Raw genomic sequence first — 26,489 nt, 5'->3', positions numbered from 1 at the left:
ATACATTAAAAAAGTGTTTTATAAGGCCATGAAACTTACACAAAAAATATTATTTGACAAACATGTTGTGCATTTTGTATTATTATATCAAATAAAATAAACTTAGTCAAATATTTGAAAATGTTTTTCATTTTTAATACACAATTATGGCAGTTACTTTTTAAACAAATACAAACCAAATTCAAACCAAAGTAATAAAAATTTAGTCTAATATAGCCCAATAGGTTGGTTTCACGTGACGTCACGCTGCTGCATCGCGAGAGCGCGAAATTCAGATGGAGGGCAGGAAGTGAAATAGCTGAGGATCTGCCGTCTGAAAAATGCCAATGTTTTGTGTAGTTTACGGCTGCTCCAATCGTTCTAATCGAGAAAAGGGAAAGGGTTTTTATAGAGTACTGAAGATTGTCACTCATAAAGGTGAGAAATGTAAAAAGCTCATAGAACAACGCCGTAAAAAGTGGATTTTTAACGTAAGTTACGTCTGCGGTCGGGAGGAGCAGAGTCTGTTAATGCCCATGTCTGCAGCGACCACTTTGTCGGAGGTATGTTAGCTAGCCAACATGTTTTTTGTGTCTGTGTTTATATAGCATTAGGTTGTCGTTAAATGCTCATTTATTTACTCATTTACAGTGAAACGTGACCCAATTCCGATTTTTTGCTCATATGTGACACAGATCCGATGTGTTCTATGACAGTGTAAACAGGAAAAAAAAACGCATGCATTCGGATATTTCGAGATCGGTTTCAGGCCTCATTCATATGTGGAAATAAATCGGATATGTGCCAGTGCGACTGTCATGTAAACAGGCAATCTAATAAAGGATTATCTGAGGCATTAGGCAACGTCTCCGCGGTTAAAGCCAATATTTTAAACACAATATGCTCCCACCAGTCCTGAGATCTCTCTCACACACAATAACTGAAGCATATGTGCAATGATTGATGGCACTTTTCGTCCTCCTCCGCCTCATAATCATGATGATGTTTGGCGAACTTCGCATATATCGCAGAGCTAGGATCAAGCATATTTCTCGTTCGTCCATCTGTGTAAGATAATTTAACCCTTTAAGCATGCGCGATGTTTCAGATAGTATGGCAAGTGTAAACACATGAATCGGATATGGGTCAGAGTTGAAAAAACGTGTAAACGGACGGTAAAAAAAATCGGCTAAAGGGACAATACGGACACTCCGCAACGGTTTCCTCCATAGACGTATTCTCCGTGTTTACTTCCTGCCCTCCATCTGAAATCGCCCCGCCTTCGCGCGTCATCATAATCACGTGACTGAAACCCACCTATTGACCCTTCGCAAAGACCCGCCCCCCTTAGTTACTGTCGCTATGCCCGACAAGCTACGCTGCTCTCACGCACACACCATGTTCTTCTCACGCAGTGAAAAATACATCGCGGAGCAGAGAGGAGACTGACAACACGCTGACAGACAGGACAGACCAGGTTACTTTTCGGTTACTTTTGATATTAAACATATTAAACAAAGTCTCACCTTTCAAATTTGGTCATTTTTTAAAAGAAATTTAAACGATACATACCGTTTTGTGGCTCTTAATGTGTCTGACAGATCGCTGTAGAGCATCAGTTAAAGCTGCTCGTGAACCAATCATCTCTTCCTTCTAGTTAATTTATAGCATCAAATAAACATGAATGAACATGGGAAGGATTGTTGTTTTAACCGCGGAAAGACGTCAGTACACTCAGTTTTTCATGTTCAAATCCTCCCATGTTAATCTGCTATCTCTCCTGACTGCTTTGTCGGACAAAATGGCGGATGGCGGATAGACCAACGCTACTTTTGCTTCATCGAAGGGCAACGCCCCTTTTTGGGGGAAGACAAACGGATTCCCCTGAGAACAGAACTCGCTCGCTCTAGACCTGCAAAGTTTCTTGATAGCAAAAATGGCACAAACATACACTCTCTTTGCCGGCCGAGGACCGTGAGCGGTATTTAAAGAAGCTACTGGATAGGGAGTTACAGAGGTGTCCCTTTGAAATGGTCGAAAACTGGATTAATGACCCCACGCAGTGGCCAAACATGGACTATTCAGACATCTACCACTATCTCGTGGAATCACCAAGTAAGTAACGTTAGCCTATTTTTTTGTCATTAACACACTCACAGTATGACAAACTAGACGATGAGGCCATATCAAGAGGAGTCGGTGGTTTACTTGGATCATATTTCACTTGATTTAAGCTATTGACAGTTTTGTTGTCGACTAGCTATACTAGTAAGAAACCCTCAAACACTGTAATCAGAACAATCATGTCAGAGGCTAAAAACATAAATAGTCCGTACCTTAAGTGGGGTAGAGACAATGAAAAACATGCCCCTACATATTTTGCCGTACACTGTAAACCTTTTTACAACTTTCAAAGTCCTAGCACTCTCTAGACACAAGCAGAAACCAGCCAAGTCCACTTTAGTCCTAGCCTGCCACTATTTCAACAATAAAATCAGTTAACAGCCAAGGTAGCGTGCCTAGTGAGAGCTAACGTTAATCACGTAGCTGCTAGCAGCTTCGTCTTTCTAACTAGTAAGTTATAGCTAGTCGACAACAAAACTATATCAATAGCTTAAATCAAGTGAAATATGATCCAAGTAAACCACCGACTCCTCTTGACATGGCCTCATCGTCTAGTTTGTCATACTGTGAGTGTGTTAATGACAAAAAAAAAAATAGGCTACTTACTTGGTGATTCCACGAGATAGTGGTAGATGTCTGAATAGTCCAAAGAGAGTGTATGTTTGTGCGATTTTTGCTATCAAGAAACTTTGCAGGTCTAGAGCGAGCGAGTTCTGTTCTCAGGGGAATCCGTTTGTTTTCCCCCAAAAAGGGGCGTTACCCTTCGATGACGCAAAAGTAGCGTTGGTCTATTATGATTGGTTAGATCGCCTGTCAATCAAGCTCCCTGCGAAGGGTGAATTGGGGCCCAAAAGAAACCCGCAAATAAACAATAATGGGCAGCCTAACTGGAGCCTACAACCTAAACCAAACTGGGGCCCATAATAACCCCATCAAAGTGCCCACTTTGAGCCCATGCCCACATGACACCCATTTAACCCTGAGAAAACCCATGTGGGGCCCACGTGGACATGTAGGCTGGGTTGTCATGTTAATTATAATCAAATGTAGCCTATTTTGTTTTATTGACCACAATATTATCATTAAATATGAGGGGGGCACTTTTGATTAATTTTTAAAAAGGGCAGGGGCTTGAGCCCTCAAAGCAATTCCCGAATTCGTCCACACCTTTGGGAGCTATGGAACTGATTGAGACGCACCCCTAGTGTGCCTCCAGGAACAGGGTTGGGAACCACTGCTTTGTGCAATTGTAATTCCAGTGTAAATGCATTCATGCCAGCTGCATTAAACAGTCTGTGTAAATATACCTAAATGACAAATTAGAAAAAAATATAAATATCATGGACATTGTTATCGGCTTATGGTAATAGTTAAATTACTGTGTCTGCATATACATTGTTGTGTCTCAAGATGCAATCAACTCTTGTGTCTGTAAAGGTGTGAACCAAATGGCCCATACATATGTATGGCCCATAGAAACCGATGGGTGTGGATGACAAAGAAACAACATTGCTCAAAGTAGATGCAGTGTAGATCAATCTCCTGTGGGAGGTCCTAACAGTTTTCTATTGTATGTAGCCCTTTTGTCTTCATGTACACAGAACTTTGGCTTAAGATTTTTTAAACTCTGGGAAAACTTACTTATTTTATGTATTAGAGAAATCGAATATATTGGCGAGCCACCCAAATGACCACTCGGCCAAATACAGCAAAATTAAAATTAAAATGTTAAAAAAAAAAAAAAAAAAAAAAAAAATTAGTTTCTGAAGCAACATTTTGTAATGTCAACAATCTAACACAGTAATGATGTTTTGGGGGGTAATTTCTCAGCCAACAATGATGTGTGATTTATTTTATTTATTAATTGAGGCATTTTAGCAATTTTAGCAACAACAAAAAAAAAGCCCTCTTGGGCTGTTAAAATATTATGAATTATTAAAATGATCCTGATCAGTCCTCAAGAGTTACACAAAAAGTTGTCAAATAAATTCAGAAACGTTAACTGCACAAAAAATAACAACATAAAATGTACTAAAATAATTTTAATTCATGCTTAACCTATAAAACACAAAGCATAATGCTAGACCGTCAAACCGCCAAATCATTTCATTGTGTTTTACATCAGGAGCAGTTCTGCAGTTCAAGAGTTGAAGAGCACAGAGACAATCTGCAGAGCCGCTGAGAATGTTACGGATGGTTTTATTCCATCCGCACGCACTGAAACTCAAGCAGTTCTCCACGTTCACATTCTTCCACCAACGAATGGAACTGTCTGTGTTTTACTGTGTGCACAAGAATAAAATGAATGTTATGCTGGTTTATGCAATTGCTTCCAATAATTTTACACACTGTTTTGAGTGCCTTGCAAATTTTCTATTTAATTTTGAACTTAGTACAGGGAGCTCTGAAATTTGAGTATTTTGCCTTTCTTTAAAAATATCTTTTAAAAAGTCTTTAAAAGCAAATCCCTGTAAAATGTGTTTCTCTGTCATTTGCTATCAGACTGTAGAATATAGTGGAGTGTAGTATAGGTTAAACTGAAGTGAGTCAATATCAAAATGTATTTCATCAGGTCTTTCATTTAAAATGAGTATAAGAGATATCCAGGTAATAAAATTCAGTCATCCATTAACAGTTTAAAACATTTATTTTTGTATATTATGTATTGTACCATATATAATTTTTTTTACTATATTTGTATGCAGTATCGTGTACTATTCATTAGTATGCAATTATAAAGAAAACAAACTGAAAATAGCAAAATCATTCTCATTTTTTTCCACTGACATTGTTGTCTTACTTTTTTATCGCTTTGGTACTATTTTCACAAGCAAGTGGTGGATTTTCAAAACTCAATCACACAACAACAGATAATCAGATATATGCACTTTGATTTGAGCACATTTTTGTCAATTATGTTAGTAGCCTACAGAGTCATAAAGTATCCTTTACACTGCAGATAATAAGTGGTTCATCTATAATACATTTCATTCGTAACTGCCTTTCATAATACTTCAGTAATTCTATCAAACATTTTATTTGCATCTCTTAGTTTAATACATTAGTCAGTCATTTAATCCAACTAATCTTAAAGGTTAATCAATCAATCGATCAATCATTGGTCCATCTATACATTTCTGTAGATACAGCTTCAATAGATGTTTGTGTAACCAACAGATTACAGTTATCAGTTTTGCTTTTAAAAGTAAGCCATGTGAGGAACACTGCAGTTGACGTTTTATTGTACATAAGTACAAAATAATTATAATTTACTTTTTTCTTTGATTCAAGGAAATTGAACCTATGTTGGGATTTGATTATTTTCATCAATACTGTAATATTCTTTAATATTTTCTTTACTAGTTATTTAACAGTGATGTATTTATAGAACCATTATGAAATATCTATCACATATATTGTACAACAATATTTAATGGTTGTACACAAACAACTACACAGTGAAACTATCAGTATCTTGTGTGTGGGTGATCAGAATTTTCTCGATTGCTAACACTATAACTGATTCAGTTGGCACAATTTCCCCATTTCAAAGAAACTGCTATAGTACTGTATACTGTAATGAAATTTGGCCAAATGTGCCGAATTTAAAAGATGCTGAATTTATTTATAAAAAAAAAAAAAAACTGTAATTCACTGTAATTCACAGTATACTGCATTGTGTTGCATACCAGGACACAAAGCTTATTGATGTATTTTACTGTATCTACACTCTTTTATTTATGTTGTATACTGTAACAGACATTGAGTTGTAAAATAATTACTGATTCCCAATAAGAGGTTTTTGTCACATTGTTACGAATTAATCTCACTGACGTTAACTGGGCAGGAAAGTAGTCTGTGTATTTTTTATGATTTGTGTCATTTGAGGCCAAAGTTTGATTCTGACAACAAAAGAGAATAATATATGTCTAAAATATTAGATTTTTGACATGACAGTCAAAACGGTAAATCGATTAATGAACTGTGTAAGCAATCAAGATAAACTAATGTTTCTATGGTATTTCATGATGATAAACAAATGATTCTGCAAGTGCAATGCTTCTTTAAATAAATGAAAGCACAATGCAATGTTGTAAACACTGGACAGCCTTTTACAGCTGAAGACTTTTGGGTTTTATGTCTAGAGCTCTGAAAAATGACATCAAGATTCTGAAATTAGTACCAAAGTGATGGTAAAAACTGAAATTAGACATGCATCAGATGGAGAGAGACAGATGGCAGATAACTGTTATATAAAATACAGGCACTGTACAATACAGTATGCCATGTAATAATGTAAACAAAGGCCTTACCATGGTAGAGACTGCCAAATTACTGTAGATCTAAAAAGATTCACTACAGTATACATTCATATCAAATGTTCTTATTACATGTTACAATAATCTTGAAAAAGAAAATATGTACAACTGTAATGAAAGCATGAGATCAGGATTTGAAAGAATGACTAGCGGTGTTACAAGTAGGAGGCCTGTTATATTTCTCTCTTGTTTTAAGACTTAAAAATAGAAACATGTACTCTATTAAGACATGGAGGATATACTTGAGGCAAAACATGCAGTATGAAATATACACATAAAAAAAAAAGTAAAGATCCATTTTACTAAAAATACAAGATACTAAAAAGAATATTTAAACACACAAAAAAGCAAACTATCACTGCAATATATGGGGACTAATTGGATGTAACTTGAACCACATTAATAATCAAGTACATTTAAGTATAAACTTGCTTAAACATTAGAGAAATAATTAACTGTCAAATCTTGACATATCTTTACTTGTGTCTATTTGGACGGCTACAGAAATTCATTTCAAGTTGAATAGCCATTTAACAGTGAATTAATGAAAAGGGTTCTTGAGTGGACAAATAATTCCATCTCATCACATAATTTCATGGATGCAAAAAAAAAAAAAAAAAGAAAAAAAAAAAAGATATGAACCAATAAGAAAAAGAAAAGAAAATCATCAGAAATCAGAAAGTGCAGGAGTTCAGCAGCTGTGCTGGAGCGGGTTCTCTAGATTACATCTGCCCTTTCTTAGATAGGGCTTCTGCTTCCTGTGAAGAAACACAGAAAGCCTTCGGATTAGTTCAAATTAGCAGTGAGAACCTGTTCTGTACAGTAGAAGAAAGAGAAGAGCATGTCTATGAAGCAAAGGCCATCAGACGGGACACTGTGTCCGTAAGGCTAAACATTAGCACTCAAACATTCCTAAGAGCGGACACATACCGTACACATGAGGAGGGCATAAAGGACCCTTTTGTCTGTCAGAACACCTACCTTTGAACCTGGGGGCGCAGTCAAGCCAAGAAACGCATACACAGCATTGTCTTCACGGGCATCGAAAAATGCCTCATAGTTCTGGAGCACAGAAGCATCATTTAGGGAGCAGATGGCAAGAGAAAGCATTGCTCAATTCTTAGAGTCTGTGCATGAGTAAACCAGTCAAAACACAAGACTGCAGTTCTTCTGATATTTGAAAATTACCTGTGCAGAAATGTGTCCTGCGCAACACTGAAACTTACAGAAATAGATTCATTTTGAAAGCTTCATCACCTTCGTGAAAGGCATCTGTTGAGTTCGGGTAAACTACTTTCTCTTAAAGGAATAGTCTGGGTTAAATCTGTGACAAATTGTTAAAGGATTGGTTCAACCAAAAAAAAATCCAGTCATAATTTATTCAGCCACATGTTGTTCCAAACTTTCTTTCTACTGGGAAATACAAAAGAAGATATTATGAAGGATTTTTCAGTTGTTTGTTTGTTTTATTGCCAACTGCGTGTGCAACTGATATATTGTGTCTGGGGAGAGGACGTGGCTTCTGACCATGTAGAGGAGAGGCCCAGTTTGAATCTTGTTTGCAAACTGAAAACCCTGCATAGTGCACCTTTAAAGGGCTTTTGCTTTGAAAGGGATGAGTTGAAAATATTGTATGTGGTAAGACTTTAGGTTATATTAACCCAGAATATTCCATAATGTTTGACTAGTGTTGAGAACTACTGTACTACCCCAACATGTGATATTTTATATGTACACACCCCACAATATCTCTCTTCGTTGAAGATCTGAGGAGGTAACGGGTTCCCTGAGGTTGGTCGGAAATCATCTGGAACATTTTCCCGCATCCATTTTCTGTTGTCTTCATCAGCTGCAATGTCACATTCCTCAAACTCAATCTTATTGGCTGCCAAGAAGCCCATGACATCCTGTTGCTGTTTCTTGATCTGAGGGAAATAGAAGATTAAAACACACATTAAAATTGATGGACACTAATTCTGATGTCCTCAAAAATAGTAATTATCAAAAATTATATTTTTGATAATTACTGACCTATGAACTCTTACATGTTTTCCTGCACTAGTTTTGTTTTTATTTAGAAAAAAATCCAATTCCAAAGGTATTTTTTCATGTTTTTGATTGTTGTGGTTGATTGTTGCCCTATTAAAATTGCATGTACTCAGACTAAGCTCTTACATATGTATACCCAATTATGTGAAAATACATCTTTGTAATCAAAAGCTTTAGCCAAGGCATGAAATAAATATTTACCCTATTTAGTTTCTAAAATAAATATGTAACGAGTGGCTGTAAAGCTCACAATGACAAGTAGAATAAGAGAAAAAACACTTTATTAATAATAAAATTAAAATAAAAAACATGCAGGAGATCGCAGGAGTAATCACAGTAAAACACAACCACATTAACATAAACGAGATGGAACACTGAACAGAGAAAACTAAGGGCTATAAATACAGAACAAAAATAATTATTGAGAACAGAACTAAGAACAGGTATGGAACTAATGAATAACTATGGAAACTAGCAATGAACGGGAACACAGAAAAAACAAGAACAGAGAAAATGAAACCAAAACAATGCAGCTAAACAGAACTGAACATAACCCTGACATTACACCACCCTCCATGAAAGGCACGTCCTCACACTGTAACAATATAGTCCAAAAGAGGTGGGAGGAGGATAAGGAGTCAGAGACAGGTGGAAACTAGGAAGAGCCGTCAGATAGAGACACCACGGACGAGTTGACGGAGGGAGAAGCCAGGGAGGCGATTAAGGCAGAAGGAACCAGGTGGGAACCCAGATAGAGAAGAGAAACCATGGTGGAACCGATAGTGGGAGGAGCCAGGGTGGAGTCAGGGGTCCAACCACCAGCGATGGAGCCAATAGATCTGGAGACCCAGGCGTAGCCGAGGAGATGACGAGATGGGACGACACCATAGCTGCATCCATGCACTTGGAGAACGTCTGCGGAGCCAAAGCCAGACCAAATGAAAGGACCCGAAATTGGTACAACTTCAGGTCCACGGTAACAAACCAGTCCCCTGTTCGGAGAGTTTTTAAGGTCAACATCTTGAATTTTCCTTTGTAGGGGGAAGAATTGGATGACATAGGTCCAATATGGGGCGCAGACCCCGTCCTTCTTTGGAACGAGGAAGTAGTGGCTGAAAAAGTCAGGAGGAACCTCCTCTATTGCTCCCTTCAGGAGGATCGACATCCTACTGGAGAACAGAAGCCTCGAGGATGCTGTTCGTAACAGTGGGATAAACCCCATCAAAACAAGGAGGATGGCGATGGAAATGGAGGGTGTATCCAAATTGAATCGTGCGGAGAAACCAGCGCGACACACCTGGCAGAAGCCTCCATGCTGCCAGGTGGTAAGACAAGGGTTGCATAGGAATGGGCTCTAGTAGGAGCTCGGCCGCCAGACTTTCTGTGTGGCTGCCAGCGAGAGGTGGTGGGCAGAAAGCTAAAGTTACTGGAGGAGGACCTAAGGCATCGTCTGACAGCGAAGAGAGGTCCATGAGGACTAATGAGGAGGTTTTTCTCATTTTGTGGTCTGGTGTAGAGGCTGGAGCATCCGTCTCGGGGAGAAAGCTAGATGCGTCTACCGTCGGCAGTGAAGCAGCTCGAGCAGGAAGCCTGAACCGTCTCCGTCCATCAATACAGGAAGATGGTGTTGGTAACTTAACTCTGAATCCCGAAGCGTGCATGGCGCTTGGTATAACAGATTTTGATTCGAAGAGCATCTGTGAAAGGTGAGTGGCCAGCATGTCCTCAACTGCTGGAATGCAAGTATAGCCTTGATCCACAGAACCAGTCAGTTTTGGGTTGCAGCATTAGTCAAACGAGCGGACAAAGGCTGCTTCCAGGGTCTTGAAATGAAAAATTGCTGAAAAATGGCAGCTTCCTTCTAATGGGGCGCAAATTAGATTGGCCGCTCAAAGAATGTCGAGCTTGGAGGACTGAGAATCGCAAGGCTCGTCAGGCCACTCAATGTTGAGCTTCTCAGTAGCACGAGTTAGCACGTCCACAAGCTCAGTGTAGGCTGTAGAAGGCCTTGCTTCCTGGTTGCTAGGTGGGAGGGTCGGCCACAGGCCCAAAAAGCATCGAATCAGAAGCCGCGGTGAATTCTTCAGCTCTGGCTTCGCGTGCAGCCGTGCACGAGCACAAAACCTCACAACACCCTCCCCCTGTCGGTGATTGGTTGGAACACTATTTGTTTTGGTTTTGAGCGGTTGGTGAAACCAATTGTTTTTGTGTGCAGATCTCAGAGCCTAGGCTGCCTACAGAGACGCGTTTTTTTGACGGCATGCTTATGGGGCGGGCAGCTAGCAGATCGTTAGGAAAGATTAGATGAATGTGATCTTTTTTTTTGGGCCTGAAATCACTGATACAACCTTTAAGCTTGAAATCCTGGCAAAACTTGCAGCCAGAAGCGACATAAATAGCCTCCCGTGCATGCATTTCACACACTTACCATGCGGGTCGTCTCTTGCAATGAAATGAGAAGACGGTGGCTGGCAATGACGCAGCTCCATTGTGCTTCACCGAGAGGAGAATGAAGCAAGTTCCACTAAATGCGGTTGCTGAAGCACAAAAAGAGAATATCCAAAACAAAATCGCTTAACTAGCACGGGCCAGATAAACCACTTCTGAAGAAGAAGAAAGCAGATGACGGGTTCACAGTATTAAGAGTGAGTGATGAACACCACTGAATTGAGCCAATGAATTGGTGTGATTCTATACGCATTCGGACAATCAGCACCACCCCAAGGGCGTTCCCATTGCATTCGGCCCGAATTAAATGATACCATGTGTTTCTTGTCAGTCAACGTGTGTTTGCAAACCACTGCGCAGCCCGTTCACGCAGACATCATTCGCCATCAGCGCGTTTCACGTACGCTGCAGACAGAGTGAGAATGGCAGGCAAACATCCTAACTTTCCTTCTGAATCTGAACCGACAACAAGTGGCAAGTGTCTACATTTCAAGTTTGACAGTACAGTTCTATGTACCGCGGACTTTGCCCTATGCAAATAATTCAGTGAGATTTGACTGTGTTGCCACTATGTCCTGATATCACATATGAATAAAGCTGAAATACAGAGCATTCTTTACTTTATGTCAACAGGTCAACTTCTGAACTGGAGTAATTTAACAATCACATACTTATGTATGCAACCAAGCGCTTCTGTTTCTTCCCTCACTGTACTGTAAAGTTTTCTCACCAGTGAATGACACATGATGTAATCCGATAACATTGCCTTTGGTCGTCTCGCTTCTGGTCTGTGCGCGTTCATGTATTTTGGAGGAGGCGTGGCTTTGGACGGTGATTTGCAGGGAGGGTGGGATCGTATGCTTTCAATGCTACCAGGCTAAAGTTAGTATTTTCCAGACCACCTATTGCACCTTTAAGTCCCATGATAGTTTCTATTGCAATATGATTTGCTTATTACGCTTCACAAATCAGCCTGAATGTCAACCATTGTTTTCCAACCCTGTTCCAGGAAACACACCAACAGTACACATTATGGATGTCTCCCTTATCTGACCCATCCATATCAGGTCGTGGAATCTCTACTGATGAGCTGATGATTGGAATCAAATACAGTACCATCGCTGTCTTTCTTATCTTATTTAAAATAAACTTGACATGACTTGAAATGATGATCTGTAAGTAAGGCACTCAGCTTCCCTTGGTGATTTTAAAAATGCATCATGACATTGTGGTATAGGGGTGAGCTGGGCACAAGCTAACATGGGGCTAGTTGTAACACTTGTTTTAAATACGTCCACACATGCTAGACGAAACTTAGTTTATTTATAGTCGCCATATGGAGAAAAAATTGCGCCAAAATTCAGAAATCTTTGTAAGATATCACTGAACATTTATTTAACCATAGCAAAAGTAAATCTCTTATGTAAATTTTTCATCTATATTTTTGTGTTTATTTAAAATTAGACAAATCTGATATTATTTTAATCTCCAATCTGTGATTTAGCAAAAGACACTAGCCAGGTTTAAATCCCAGTTGTGCAGGTATTAGAACTATGCTATTCTATTCTATACTTTTATGAATTCTATTGAGAAACCATGAGAAAATGATGAATAAAGACTGACAGTCAATGTTCAGAAATTGTTAATTATCAATGAGTTTATTTTCATTATTAAAAAAAATGCCATTATTTTATATGAAAAAGTTTATAATTGTATTTTATTGAAAAATTATTTTAGTTTGTCTTGTATAATTTTTGATAAGATCGGATAACATTTTAAGCTATCATATGGCCATGTTACAATGTTCCCACTATGGGGCATGTTGTCACATTTCCCTTCCATTCTTTCAGGGTAAATCAAGAAAAAAGTATACACTGTATTAATGAAACAAAACCACATAATTGTACTTGACACATGGGAAATTAATGTGTGAAAAAAGAAACACTCAGAACCTGAGCTTCTCTGAAAGTGGATTTACACAAACAAAGACAAAAAGTGTTGGGTTGTGCCCTGCTCTCCCCTACTATGGTTACTGCATTTGTGGCTATTTGTGACCAAAAAAAAATTAACCAAAAAATGTTACTATATTATTGTTTTTTTTGTTGTTTTTTTTGTTTTTTTGAAGAAATGTAAAAACCGTTTAAACAAATTTGATTGATTGTATGGTAATATAAACGTTAGAAATATAGTACTGGTTGCTTGCTGTTAGTCTAAGATAAATGCAACACTTAACCTGTGTCAACATCAAAAGAAATTGGTATACTATTTGGCAATGGACTAAAAAATAAACAAACAAACAAACCAGTGGCATTCCTCCTCATTTAAGAAAAATAAAACACATGCCACTGGTGGCTGGAGCATGAGCTAGTCGAGACCATGAGATGTGTCACTGTCATTCCAATGTTACATAACTTAGAGTATCTCGAGCACAAGTTTTCGCTAACTCACCAAATTAGGAAGTGCTCCAGCCAAATCACCTGCTGGAGGAATAGCCCCCTCTAGCGTGCTCATTTTACACAGTGTGAATACTGTTATTTAAAACTTCTCGACAGTTGCAATGAAAATAAAACATAATCATTGAAACTGGCAAGGACCCTTCTGGGTGCAGTCTCTAGTCTAGTTATATGCGCATTGTTTTTTGAGTAGTCGAGCAGGAGTGGCTATTACCAGCACACTAATAAGGAAGTGGTTAACTATCAACTTCAACACCATATTTAGACTGTTGTGTGTTTTTCTCTGTTAAATTTGAAATTTGCTTGGAAACAAAAGAATAGTTTAGAGCAGTATTTATGTTGATGTTTCAGTAATCAATAAACATGTTTTCAGTCTGACTAATAATAATAATAATAATAATACTTAATAAAATAATATACAATCATTTTCGTGGCAACCATCATTTCCACACAAATTTATTATTCGTGTCACACTCGTTTATTGTTACTATGTAAAACTAATTTAATGCGTCATCAACGACATCATAAAAAAAAAAAAAAAAAAAAAAAAAACTTTTCTCACACTGTTTGATCCCTCGTTAATTTATTGACTTCACTGTGGAAGACTATTGTTGTTGTATTTTGGCTTATCTGTTGTGGTAAAATGTTGTAATGTCGCATGTTCTCAATTAATCTTGTGCCTTTAGTTCTTACCGATGTTGATCCGGAGGATGATGCGATGTAAACTTTAATCACCATAATCACAAATTCCTTAAATCTAACAGGATGCAAACAACAATCTCCGGGGGAAGGTTAACGGCACAGCAGCGATGTAAAAATCCACATTCACTCCGTCTGTCTCGATGAGAATCTGTTCATTCCTGTTAAGAACTGTGCTCATTATTGCCCTTCTCTCTTTCTTTTACCCCTCCTCGTTCTCCGCCTCTACAGCAAAACATGGCTTGCAGAACTCTTTCTGCTTTATCAGAAATAGTCGATCTAGGAACTAGAATGTGTTTTCCATAGAGTAAAAATGAAAACAGGATTGGTGTGAAATGTTCAGCGTTCTCAAAATGAGCAATAAATGTGAGAAAGTTGTAGCAGCCATGAATGAATACACAAAGCCATCGCCGTGCTGCCTGTGTGCGGTTTGAACTATTTCAGAGCGTTACCTCTGCTTATGTTATATGGGAATCGTGTTATCGATAACACAAAGAGTTATATCATATTGGTGTTTAGTGGGGGTGGGGAAACACTCTTCTGAGTTCATGTATATGCTGCACAATCTGTAGCGGTGACACGTAGGCTATGAACTGTGCAGAAATTTCCACCGAATAGTTCTGTTTGCTTGCTTCGCAGTTTTAACATGTTATTTTATCACCGTGCGACAGAACAAACTATAACGCCCTGTTAACCAACTAAACTGACTGTCTACACTTAGTAACCGCGAACGCCTCTCTCTCTCTCTCTCTTTTTTTTTTTTTTTTTTTTTTTTTTTTTTTTGCTTGTAGCAAATCTGTCATCTGCAGGCTTGAGAAACAAACTCTAACCCGACACAATTCCAGGGCGCCATTTTGAACTATACCTAAATGGCAAAGCTACTTTGTAATTGCAAAAGCACAACGTTTTTCCTCGTTAAAAAGTAAACAAATGAAGAGGCACATTTAAGGCTTGAATATATTCTTGGTCTTTCTTTCTTACTGTCGACATTTTTCAGAGATACCGGCTCGGATCTTTGTCATGTTTGGCTCTCGGCGCTGATTGGTTTAACTACACATCAGTCACGCCTAAGCTCCCCCCTTATCCCATTCAGTCCCTTGCTAATGTTCCTCTGTTTACTATTGTGTTAAGTGTACTGAGCTGAGCACGTATATGCCGAGTTCTCCTCTAAAGCTGCAGTTTTCCTTGTGTTTTACTGAATCTCTTTAGGAATCCAACATGCCTAAAAGAAAGGTACGTATCCTTTTGTGCGTTCGCGCGCGCACACACACACACCTACATCATGGAGGCATTGTTCGGTATTGATATAGCCATATTTATGTGGTTTATTTATTCTTTGTTTTGCTAAATATATATCTGCATACTTTTAAAATATTATACTGATATACTGCATACTGAAATCCGCACCGCATATATCTACATTTTACACAGTATGTGCGATTTCGTGCTCAAGTAGGCTATGTTTTGCTGGTTTCCTGTGGGGTCAGCCATGCTGTGTAAGAAGAAACTCTTACAAAAACCCATCACGAAACATCCACTTATACTAAAAATGACTTGTGCAATACTAAAGATTGAGAACGCACTGAAATGGACAATAACAGTGTTATTATTTTATAGTCTTTGTTCTTGTGAGCAGATGGCTGTAATGGCGCTCAAGTACCGAAAGATGGCGCTGTCGTCAGCTCCTCCTCTCACAGCTCACATATAGGGGTTGGTTGTGCTATTAATAAGGGATGGTTGAGCTGAACTAATGAGTTTACTTATACTGGCCACTGGATATGTTTATTGGTCTTACATTTGAATGTGTGCAAATGTAAAATTATAATAAAAGTAATGCATTTTTTTTATTATATCATTATTTGTACTATATTCATTTAATTCTAAATAAAGGTTTTGTTGAGCTCATGTTTTTTTTTTTTTTTTTCATCCACAGAGAGCAGATGGTGTTGCAAAGGATGAGGTGAATTTATTTTTATATTTAAACTTTTTATGCCACTTGGTTTATATGATTGTTTATTGAAAGGTTTTCCTTTATTAATAGTTGTATGCATATTTTACTTATCTTTGTACTCTTTTCAGCCTAAGAGGAGATCTGCACGGTTATCGACAGTACGTATGTTGCCATTATCAGATGTTGTTTGTGTGTGATATGTTTATGCTTAAAAATGCCAACTAGACTGGTTAAAGGTGCACTACTGAGTTTCAGAGCCGGACAGTAACGGAGTACATTTACTTGAGTACAGTACTTAAGGACAATTTTGAGGGATCTGTACTTTACTCGAGTATCATTTTTGGGGAGTACTCATGACTTTACTCAAGTACATTTGAGAGGCAAATATTGTACTCTTTACTCCACTACATTTCTATCCATAACCGTGAGTACCCGTTACTTCTTCTAAAAAAAAAAAAAAAAAAAGGAAAAAAGAAAAATCTCGGAAACCCTCAATTTGTTGTTTCCCTCTCAAACGTGATTGGATTGTGCAGGCGCCACTGATTGGGACAGCCTATCAGCAATCACCTTCAGCTTTCTTCAAAGTCAAACTCCATGGTCAGATTTAGATAAGAGACGAAACCATGGATGAAACAATGGATGTAGACGCAGCAGGTCCATCCCGGGAAGCGATATTTTTTTTCCAGGATGGTAGGGGAAGACTCATGAATATTCATTAGGAAGTCATCCCTGATTGGTCTTAACCCCAGTGACGGGTAGGTTTAGGGGCGGGGTTAGGGAGGTCATAAGACCCCCAGTGATGGGTAGGTTTAGGGGTGGGGTTAGGGGTAGGTCATCAGACCAATCAGGGATGACTTCCCTAATGAATATTCATGAGTCTTCCCCTACCATCCTGGGGAAAAAAATATCGCTCCCGGGGATGTGCCAAGCCGTGGCCCCAGCTCGCCAGACTATTTCAATTTTCTGAACAATTTAATGATAGTTTTCGCTTCAAGTGTTTGCTCTGTTTACCAATGTAAGCACTGTGGCAGTAGTAATGCAATATTTAGAAAATGTACTCTTGATACTCAAGTACTTTTAAAAACAAGTACTTCAGTACTTTTACTTAAGTAGACTTCTGACTGTAGTACTTTTACTTGTACTTGAGTAAAATTTAGCAAGGGGTATCTGTACTTTTACTCAAGTAATGAAGCTGTGTACTCTGTCCGCCTCTGCTGAGTTTTGACCTCTCTGTGGTCATTTGATGATATACTAGTTGTCTGATCACCATATCAGAGCAGATTTGTCATTCTCCACCAATGGCAATACACTAAAACACGTAAAAGGCATAAATCTGAACAATATGTAATTTGAGCAAATAAGTAGCATACTCTAACTGCCACCATAGTAGCCAGACCTTCTTTTGGTTTTGTGGATGATGGAAATGTAAAATTTCCTGCCAAATCCAATACAAATATATACATATTAATCAAAATATGACTCTAAACTAAAAAAAAAAAAAAAACATGTTAAGGCAAGGACACATTTTGAACACTGATTTAATTTTTGTACTTCATAATGGAATTTGGCTTCATAGAACATTTAACAAATAAAATGTACTTTTTTAACAATTTTTTTTTACATTTTACAACGGTTTTGTTTTAAACTTTAAACTTTGATTTAAATTTCAGTTTGAACAATCCCTCAAATATGGTGAATGTGCCTGTTTTTCTTTTTTTATACATGAGCACTTCTTAGCTGTTTTCTTTCTTTTTTTTTTCATTTATAGAGACCAGATCCTGTGAAGGCTGAACCCAAATCAAAAAGGACAGCTAAGGTAAATAGAAACACATACCTAACAAACCAACAATCATACTGTTACATTAGAACAATGTTTCAGTACTTTAACAAAGTACTGTTAATGTATGTGAGCGAGTTTACACGCGTGCAAATGTTCAGTGGATAAGTTCTGTTTGTGGGTTCAGTTAAAACAATGTGCTGCCAATCATTTACTTCCTCTGTAGAAAGACAAAGCAGTCACTGTCAAAAAGGAGGACAAAAAGACCAAGATGAAGGCCAAGGAGTCCTCAGAGTCTGCAGCCAACGAGGAAAACCACTCTGAAAATGGAGATGCGAAGGTCAGTGCGGTGTTATAATTTCACTGCTGCATATCACACATTCAACACAGAACTGTATAGTCACCGCATTTTTTTTTAATGAGCCTGTTATACTTTGATTTTGTGTAATGAAATAGAATGCCGTTACTCTGGGATATTTTATGGCTATACTATGACATGCAAAATTCATTATTCTCCCTTTTATTTTTCTCAACCCATCCTCAGGTCGCAAAGACTCACAAAGAAACAAAGGAAGCAAAGTCTGAGTAGCACTATCGCATCCCATCAGCACTCTCGTTGCAACTTCTCATCACTCCTAAGTGTTGTGTCATTGTCCAACCTCCAAGGCATATTGTTAACAAAGAAATATTTTTATCAATGGTTTTATAAGTATCAGTACAAATCTTTAGCACAAACTGAAGCTAAATACTGAGCACCTTGTAGATTTGCAGTGATTGTTTCTGCGAGAATGCAGTGAGTGTTTTCTTAAATTGTTTCCACATGCTCTCCATTCTTCTTCCTCACACTTGTTTTTAAGTTTTTCCAAGTGATTATACATGGCTGGGGGAAATTGACTTTTTAACCTCATGCATTTTTTCCTTGCTGATTGTCCATTTGCCCTAGATTTTGATGTATTATTCATAAGAGGAATAATAATTAAACAGAAGAAAAAAACAAAAAAAAACAAAGTTAAGGCCCGTTTCAGAAAGGAAGTTTAGTGAAAACTCTGAGTATGTTAACCCTGAAATGAGGGAAACTCTGGGATTCCCATCTCAGGGTAAATCAACTCAAGAGTTCACGTTTTGACTCAGAGTTTGTTGAACCTCCTTATTGAAACGGACCCCTGATGGGCCCAAATACAAACTGATAATTAAAAATGGCAGCTTATTAAAGATCATAATGTTTTCATGCAAATTGTAATTTTTTTACTATGTGATTCCGACATTTATTGAAGTCCGTAGGTTGTTATGTACTCTCTGATGTTGCAGTGTCTGCTAATAAAAAACGGTGGAATTTTCCTCACTTTTGCCTCTTACTTTTTTCTTTTTTCTTCCGTTTATTCAAGTTAGCTATAGACCAATTTGCAGTCGACGTCACGGTTTAGGTCATTTGCAGCTGCGAGCGCATTGTGCTTTTTTTAAACTAAAAATAAGAAAGTATACTTTCAGTCTACTTTTTATGTATTTCTCAGAAATTGCTCTTAAGGATACTTGACTTGCTATCAGAAAGGTAAGTATATTTAACCTGTAATTGAGCTCAATCTTTTAAACGAGATATACTCAAAGTATAATTAAGTATTCTTGGCTTGTAATTGTGTTTACTCTTTTGATTGAGTAGTCTATTAAATACTTTTTTTTACATAGTTTTACATACTGTCTTTGAAAATATTGATTTATAAAGAAAACAGATATGTTTCTTATTCTGAATTTTTGTGTAGACTTGTGTAAAGCTAGAATAAAATATTTTTAAAATGGAGACTTAACTGTTACAGAAGTACAGAAAAAGGTATATTTCAAGTATAAAAAAAAATGAATACAGTAGGAATAGGAACATAAGCCGCTTTCCGACCAAGTAGTTATAGGAACTTAGTTCTAGGAACTGTCCACTTCTAAACAGTTCTAAGAACTACTCTCCCCCAAACTCGGTTTTGCTGTTTGGGTTCGCACTGGCCAAGTGGCCATAGGAACTGGTAGGAGGGGTAAGGGAGTGACGCAAGCACGGTGACTTTTATTTTGACGGCGCGACGGACCTTTATTTTGGCGGCGCTGAGAATGCCAGAGCAAACAATGCTCGCATTCTCTGTGTTTATTAGTTAGCAATCTGTCTAACAGTACTGTTTAATATCTTATTAGATAGAACTGTTATAGAAAGTAGACAGTATATGAAAAAAGGTTATTAGCCTATGCCGTGTGGTTGATGTCCAGTGTTGCTAGCTGGGCAGATAAACATAATCATGTTTGGCTTGGTCCCCTCAAAGTTGCGTTGGATTTTCTCTTCAGCATAAAGGTTTAGAGACCCATATATCACTGTTTTCCATGTTTGTATAGTTTATGGAGTAAATATATAGGCTATAATCTGTGTGTTTACATTCTAGCTGTTTTAAAAATGGCGGGTGCTGATGTTCCGCGTGCGTTCGGTCAATCAGCGTACACTAACGTCACGGATAGTTCCTATAGTGCTGGTTTAGACCCTACTCTGAAGTAGGACCCAAATTAGTTCCTACAAATGGAGTTCCTAGAACTAAAATCGTTCCTAGTTCCTGCGGTGCGAACACGCCAATATCCGGGTACTTTAGCCAATAGTTCTAGGAACTGTGAAAAGGTTCCTCCGGTCGGAAAGCGGCTATAGTAGTATAGCCTACTTAAAGTGCAAAAATAATATATAAATAGTAAACAATAACTATGATGTTATGTTCACTAAAAGAAAACTTACAAGTATACTTGCAGTATAAAAACTATTAAACTAGTAGGTCACTGAGAGTATACTTTAAAGTGTACTTTCATAAACTAAAAAATGTGCTACAAGTATTTGACTATTAAACTATCAGTAAACCTATAAGTTCACTTGTAGTATAGTTGCAGTACAAACGAAAAACTTAGTTGTAAACTAGTTGTGTACTCAAAGTTTTCTACTGTTACACTTAATGTATACTTAATAGTATACTTTTTACACTAAAAAGTGGGCCAATTTAGTCTCAAGTAGTATTGAAACAGTACACTTATAAGTATACTTCTAGTATATACTTCTTGATATTAGTATACTTCCTACATAAAGTATACTTAAAAATATACTTGAACTTTACTTAAGTATACTTAATAAAATTAACTTGAAGTATACTTATTTTTTGTAAGGGTAACTTTTCAATAGTACTTGGTTCTTCAAAGTGGCAGACTTTGCTGCTTGCATATATTGCATTCTCTTCAACGTGTAAAGAGGCATTTATTGGGGATGTAGGCACGTGTAAATCCTTGCCGACCTTGGTGTTTAGTCAGAGCTGGAATCACCATTGTGTTCAGTCAAGTACAGTACATCGCCGAATGGGAAATCTCCACTAGAGGGAGCTGTTGTATTATGTGGGAGGATAAACATCTATGCAACGAGGAGAGAGAAAGTTTTGTTTAGGTGCATGAGTAAAAAGTGTAGGAATGCATCACCTGTGTGTGATATACTGATTTATGTTGAATAAAATAAATAAATAAATAAAATAAAAAAAAAACTGGTCCTTGAAATTAATGAAATTAATTCGGTTTGGAACCTACACAGATGTTAGAAAACTTCCTTTTGACGATTCATTTCTGAGAGAGATGACTGGCCTGGAATATATATAGCTGGAATACAGCTATATTGCTTCACTGCCTTGGAACAGGGCACAGAAAATGTTCTACACTCACACTTCCACACTACAAAAACTGGTGTGATCTATGCATCTGCACTGCCTGCAATGAACTGCCTCTAAAACATGCTCATGTGTCACATTTTCAAAACATAACCTTCCTGTGCTGTGCTTTGATGTATGCATAATTTCTTTCTTCAACCAGTGTTATTTTTGTATTATTCATATACTATCATAGGCCATGTAACAGAGACAGAGGTGTGCCAACTGCAACACAGAGGGCACCAAAGATGTTTCAAACAGTGGCAGCACCACTGCTCTGAATCTACCGGCAGGTGGAGGCGTAAAAATGAAGTGACGTGATGGTGTCAAAAGTTTAGTGTTTATTATAAGGAGAGAGAGAAAAAAAAGTTTTTTCAATAGAAAAATGTTATTCACAGTGAAAATCCAAAAAAAGACAAAAACATAAATAAAATAAAATGTTCAATGTTATTTGCAAATAAACCTATGCCAATAAATTGACCCAAAACACAGCAACAACTATAATCCTATTCTATGAGCTACGTACTTTACTGTAGCTTCCAAACAATTCTGAGAGGCTCTCTTAAAAAAGCCAAGCTCCTCTTACTTGGACTAAACCATTTCGAAATTAAAGGTAATAAAGAAATTTAAGAAAGACAAAAAAAAAAAAAGTGATTTAACAGTAACAAAGAGATAAACTGTTATAATAATACAAACAAACTCAATTATTAATGTTTAACCAAGATTTAAACAGAACACCAATCTCCCCCTCATACACGAGAACAGAAGTGGACAGTAACAAAGTACATTTACTTGAGTACTGTACTTAAGTACACTTTTTGAGTATCTGTACTTTACTTGAGTATTATTTTTTCTGGAAACTTTTTACTTTAACTTCACTACATTTGAAAGACAAATATTGTACTTTTTACTCCACTACAAATCTGTCAAGGTCCTTGAGTAGAAAGTAACATCAGTCAGTGGATGATTTTGGTTGCAGGGGTTGCATTTTGGTTGGAAATGAAAGTCGGGTTGATGTCAGAACCCTGCATCTGATTGACATCAGAACCTGACGTCAGATTGACGTGGATATTGATTGAAAATAAAAGTCAGGTTGATGTCAGAATCCGACTGATGTTGGTTTCTGACGTCAACCCGATTTTCATTTTCAACCACAATACAACGTCTGTCCAACGTTGGAGATCAATGTCAATCTGACATTGGATTCTGACATAAACCTGATTTTCATTTTCAATGTTGGGTTTGGTCTTCTAAATGCGACTTTTGTCACTTTTTTGGAGCACACTAGCTTATAGATAACAGTAAGGCTAACGTATTCATACTAAAAGCCAAAAAACTTTAAATACGGCAATATTTGAGGGAACAGCCATTTGGGTGTCCGAAACCATTGTGGACGTTATTGAGTGACTTATTCGATCTCACATTCAATCTCACATTCAATTCCACGGTAACACTTTAGAATACTGTATCTTACTTACTGCATAACTTATAAGGAATTAATAGGTAATTCTTCATTAACTACTTCTTCACTATTGTTAACTACTAAAGAAGTTGTGTTAACTAATCAGTATGTAATATAATTTTATTGTTGTGTTAAGTAACAGTTAGTTAATCAATAACTAATGAATTCTGTCATACCTCCCTATGAGCTATTATTAATTATCTACTAATTAAGGTTCAAGAAAAATAACTAAGAAGTAACTAACATACAATGCCGATATGGTGCATTTCTTCAGCGAAATACAGGTTTGTGTACGTTTTATTGAATCTATAAAATCATTACTGTGCTATAAATCATGTTATTTTATGCAAGGCAACATACAAGGACACAATGTCAGTTAGCTAGCTAACGAGTCTGTATTTTTTGCGTGATGGAAACGCCTGATTCCTTGCATAAAACAAATGTTTTTATTTCTAAAGATCCTAAAACATCAGATGTTAAAATATGTTCTTAGAGCTGTGCACTGTTTGTTTATGGGCAGGTTATGGAGTCAGTAACAGCATATTTTGGCTATGAGTGAAACGCAGGGCGGCGGTCTGGTAATTCTATATTAATTACTAATGAGTTCCCTATATTTTCACTTTAGAATACGGCTTCAGGGTAAAAGTAGCCTAATTCCTGGATAATTATTTGATAGTTCTTTATTAATTACTAATGGGTTCCCTATATTTTCACTTTAGAATACTGTATCAGGTTCTAAGTAATTCCTGAAGAATTATCTAATAATTCTTTATTAATTACTAATAAGTTCCCTATATTTTCACTTTAGAATACTGTTTCAGGTTAAAAGTAGCCTAATTCCTGGATAATTATTTGATAGTTCTTTATTAATTACTAATCAGGTTATAAGTAATACCTGCAGAATTATTTGACAATTATTTATGAATTACTAATAAGCTCCCTTTCAGTTTCCCTCAGTCGTTGCCTCAAATACATGAATTTACTCAATGGCATATGCTGAGGAAAACAGACACACACAGTACTTTACAGGTAGCCTATATAAAATATAAAAAACTAATCTGAGGTAAGTTGAGTGGGGTTCCTTTCTGAAGTTGATTTCTTACAGAACACCACACAGGTAAAACCCTCTTTAACATTGTATGCATTTGTTAAAATTGTATTTTCATAATACTACTTCTATTAATAACATTAGTAAATAAGGAAGGTCACAACTCAATGTAGTTTGTATGTTCATTAGTTACTTCTTAATTATTCTTCTTGAACCTTAATTAGTAGATAATTAATAGTAGTTCTTCAGGGTATGACAGAATTAATTAGTTATTGATTAACTAACTGTTACTTAACACAATCATAAAATTATGTTACATACTGATTAGTTAACACTTCTTCCTTAGTAGTTAACAGTAGTGAATAACTAGTTAATGAAGAATTACCTATTAGTTCTTCAATAATTCCTTATAAGTTATGCAGTAAGTAAGATACAGTATTCTAAAGTGTTACCAATTCCACTACTGGAACTGTGTTCTAGAAATAAATTTGATATTGATATGAGGGTAGGAAGGCAGGCGTAGATTCAGAGGCATACGGTACTTTAAGTATTACATACAACAATGCAACAATAATAAAACAATGCATTGACATTTACTTTTTACTTTTGATACTTAAGTATTTTTAAAAACTAGTACGTACTTTTACTTTTAAAAATAGGTCTTTACAACTTTTACTTGTAACGGAGTAATATTTGACCAGTAGTATCTGTACTTTCACTCAAGTAAGGAAGTTGTGTACTTCGTCCACCTCTGCATGAGAACAATTAACTGTGCCTTCTATTGGCGGGAATGAGATCTTCAAAAATGGTGGCATTTACTGTGACTGGGTTTTGTCTGTTTGGACAGGAAACATTTCTAGTGCGTAAGTATGACTATTTATAATATGTAAGTGGTTATGGAAACAATAAACATTTAACACGATCATCCGTCTTGTTTAACTTCTTAACACAACACAAAACATAAATCATCATTTATGACAGAAATTTATGACTCACTAAATGTTAAACTGAAGAAAAAAAAAGCATGGTGAGGACAGGAACAACACTAAACAATACACAATCAGTGACACACACATATCTGTGATAACTGGTGTTCAAATTTGTGCAAAACAAATAATGTGTTATGACGTTAGAATGAAAAGTGAATGTATGCAAGTATGTTCTCAGTCCAGTGTCTCAATAAGAGTCCCTTTACAGAATAAGAGTCTCTAGTCACAGAGCCTCACTGTGACAGGCCACATGACAATGATAACATGGTGAATGTAGTACTAAAAGACTTAGCCACTCAATGAGCCGCTCAACACTGACCCGCTCAGTACTCCAACACATGCATTCCCAGACACCCGATCGTGCTGATACACTCTCAAACATGCAGGGTGCTCCATTGCTTTCAATTGTTTGCCTTATGTGTCAGATCAAGATGCAGAATTCTTTGCATTTGTAAAAGTAGACATGGTTTTATAAATATTTATAAGCTACTTTTATATTTTGGAGCAACTAACCCCACTCCTACCCACTTCTAAACAATATAAAACACATAACAGGCAAATAAAAGTACAGTCATAGGTATTTATTGCATTGTCTTCTGAAGCCATATAATATCTTTATGTGAAGTAGATGTCAGATTGGATGTTAATGTTTTAAAGGGTTAGTTCACCCAAATTGAAATTTCTGTCATTAATTACTCACCCTCGTTCCAAACCCCGTAAGATCTTCGTTCATCTTCGGAACACAAATTAGGTTATTTTTGATGAAATCCTAGAGCTTTCTGACCCCACATAGACTGCAAGGTAATTGACACTTTCAAGGCCCAGAAAGGTAGTAAAGGCATTGTTAAAATATGACTATGTGACTACAGTTGTTCAACTTTAACTTTATGAAGAGACGAGAATACTTTTTGTGCACCAACGATAAACAACAGTTTCTTTCCTCCATGTCAGTCTTTGACGCTGTTGACGTGAGCACAACAACACATGCGTGTGGTTCTGTCGCAGGAGCTGGCCAATACTGAGCCGAAGTTCTGATGTAGAACCCGGAAGCGCTGCACCGTGTTTACAACGTGAACAGCGTCAGAGACTGACACGGAAAAGAAGAAATTGAAGAGACTAAAAAAGTCATTTTTTGTTTTATTTAGTTTTTTGCCTATTGTATAACCTATTTTACCTTTAAGTGAGGTTTCTAGAATTTTTTTTAAACATTGTGCTGTAACATTACAGAATTGCAACCACAATATAACATTGCAAAAATTTGTCAAAAAAAAAAAAAAAAAAAAGATTTGTGTTTGCTGGAATTGTTGCAATTTCCAATCATGAGCTGCTTGCATGTAAATGATCAGTGCCCAGTTTCATTCTGAAACACATCACATCAGGCCAAATCACATACTTTATAATCTATACTAGCTTTTCATCAACAGCCTCCCCACAAACTCCTGTCTGGGAAACTCTGCTTAAGAGATTGGGGAAACGTTTCTGAGCAATGAGAACCA

The 26,489-nt window shown here is 37.0% G+C and overlaps 2 protein-coding genes across 2 annotated transcripts; one reads left to right on the top strand and one right to left on the bottom strand.

Annotated features, from left to right (window-relative positions):
• Window positions 1-4,731: 4,731 nt before the first annotated feature.
• Window positions 4,732-14,539, bottom strand: sh3bgrl (SH3 domain binding glutamate-rich protein like). The gene is made up of 4 exons (XM_084133723.1): window positions 14,066-14,539; window positions 8,162-8,347; window positions 7,404-7,484; window positions 4,732-7,180 (listed from the first exon to the last, which is right to left on the bottom strand). The coding sequence occupies exons 1-4, from the start codon at window positions 14,108-14,110 to the stop codon at window positions 7,145-7,147; spliced, it is 348 nt and encodes a 115-aa protein (XP_083989849.1). The 5' UTR covers window positions 14,111-14,539; the 3' UTR covers window positions 4,732-7,144.
• A 591-nt stretch (window positions 14,540-15,130) lies between these two features.
• On the top strand, window positions 15,131-19,141 carry hmgn6 (high mobility group nucleosome binding domain 6). The gene is made up of 6 exons (XM_084133724.1): window positions 15,131-15,304; window positions 16,005-16,031; window positions 16,151-16,180; window positions 17,791-17,838; window positions 18,026-18,139; window positions 18,344-19,141. Exons 1-6 carry the CDS (start codon window positions 15,290-15,292, stop codon window positions 18,386-18,388), a joined length of 279 nt encoding a protein of 92 aa, XP_083989850.1. The 5' UTR covers window positions 15,131-15,289; the 3' UTR covers window positions 18,389-19,141.
• The last annotated feature ends 7,348 nt before the right edge of the window (window positions 19,142-26,489 follow it).

Source organism: Abramis brama (genome assembly GCF_963993115.1).
Source record: "Abramis brama genome assembly, chromosome: 13".
NCBI lineage: Eukaryota > Metazoa > Chordata > Actinopteri > Cypriniformes > Leuciscidae > Abramis > Abramis brama.
This window is presented reverse-complemented; position numbering and strand designations above follow the sequence as displayed.

Coding starts and splice junctions, on each gene's coding strand:
- sh3bgrl (XM_084133723.1), bottom strand. CDS start 14,110: ATGGTGATTAAAGTTTACATCGCATCATCCTCCGGATCAACATCG. Junction 8,348..14,065: donor CATCCTCCGGATCAACATCG/GTAAGAACTAAA, acceptor TATTTCCCTCAG/ATCAAGAAACAGCAACAGGA. Junction 7,181..7,403: donor CTGCGCCCCCAGGTTCAAAG/GTAGGTGTTCTG, acceptor GTTTCTTCACAG/GAAGCAGAAGCCCTATCTAA.
- hmgn6 (XM_084133724.1), top strand. Junction 16,181..17,790: donor GATCTGCACGGTTATCGACA/GTACGTATGTTG, acceptor TTTCATTTATAG/AGACCAGATCCTGTGAAGGC. Junction 17,839..18,025: donor AATCAAAAAGGACAGCTAAG/GTAAATAGAAAC, acceptor CTTCCTCTGTAG/AAAGACAAAGCAGTCACTGT.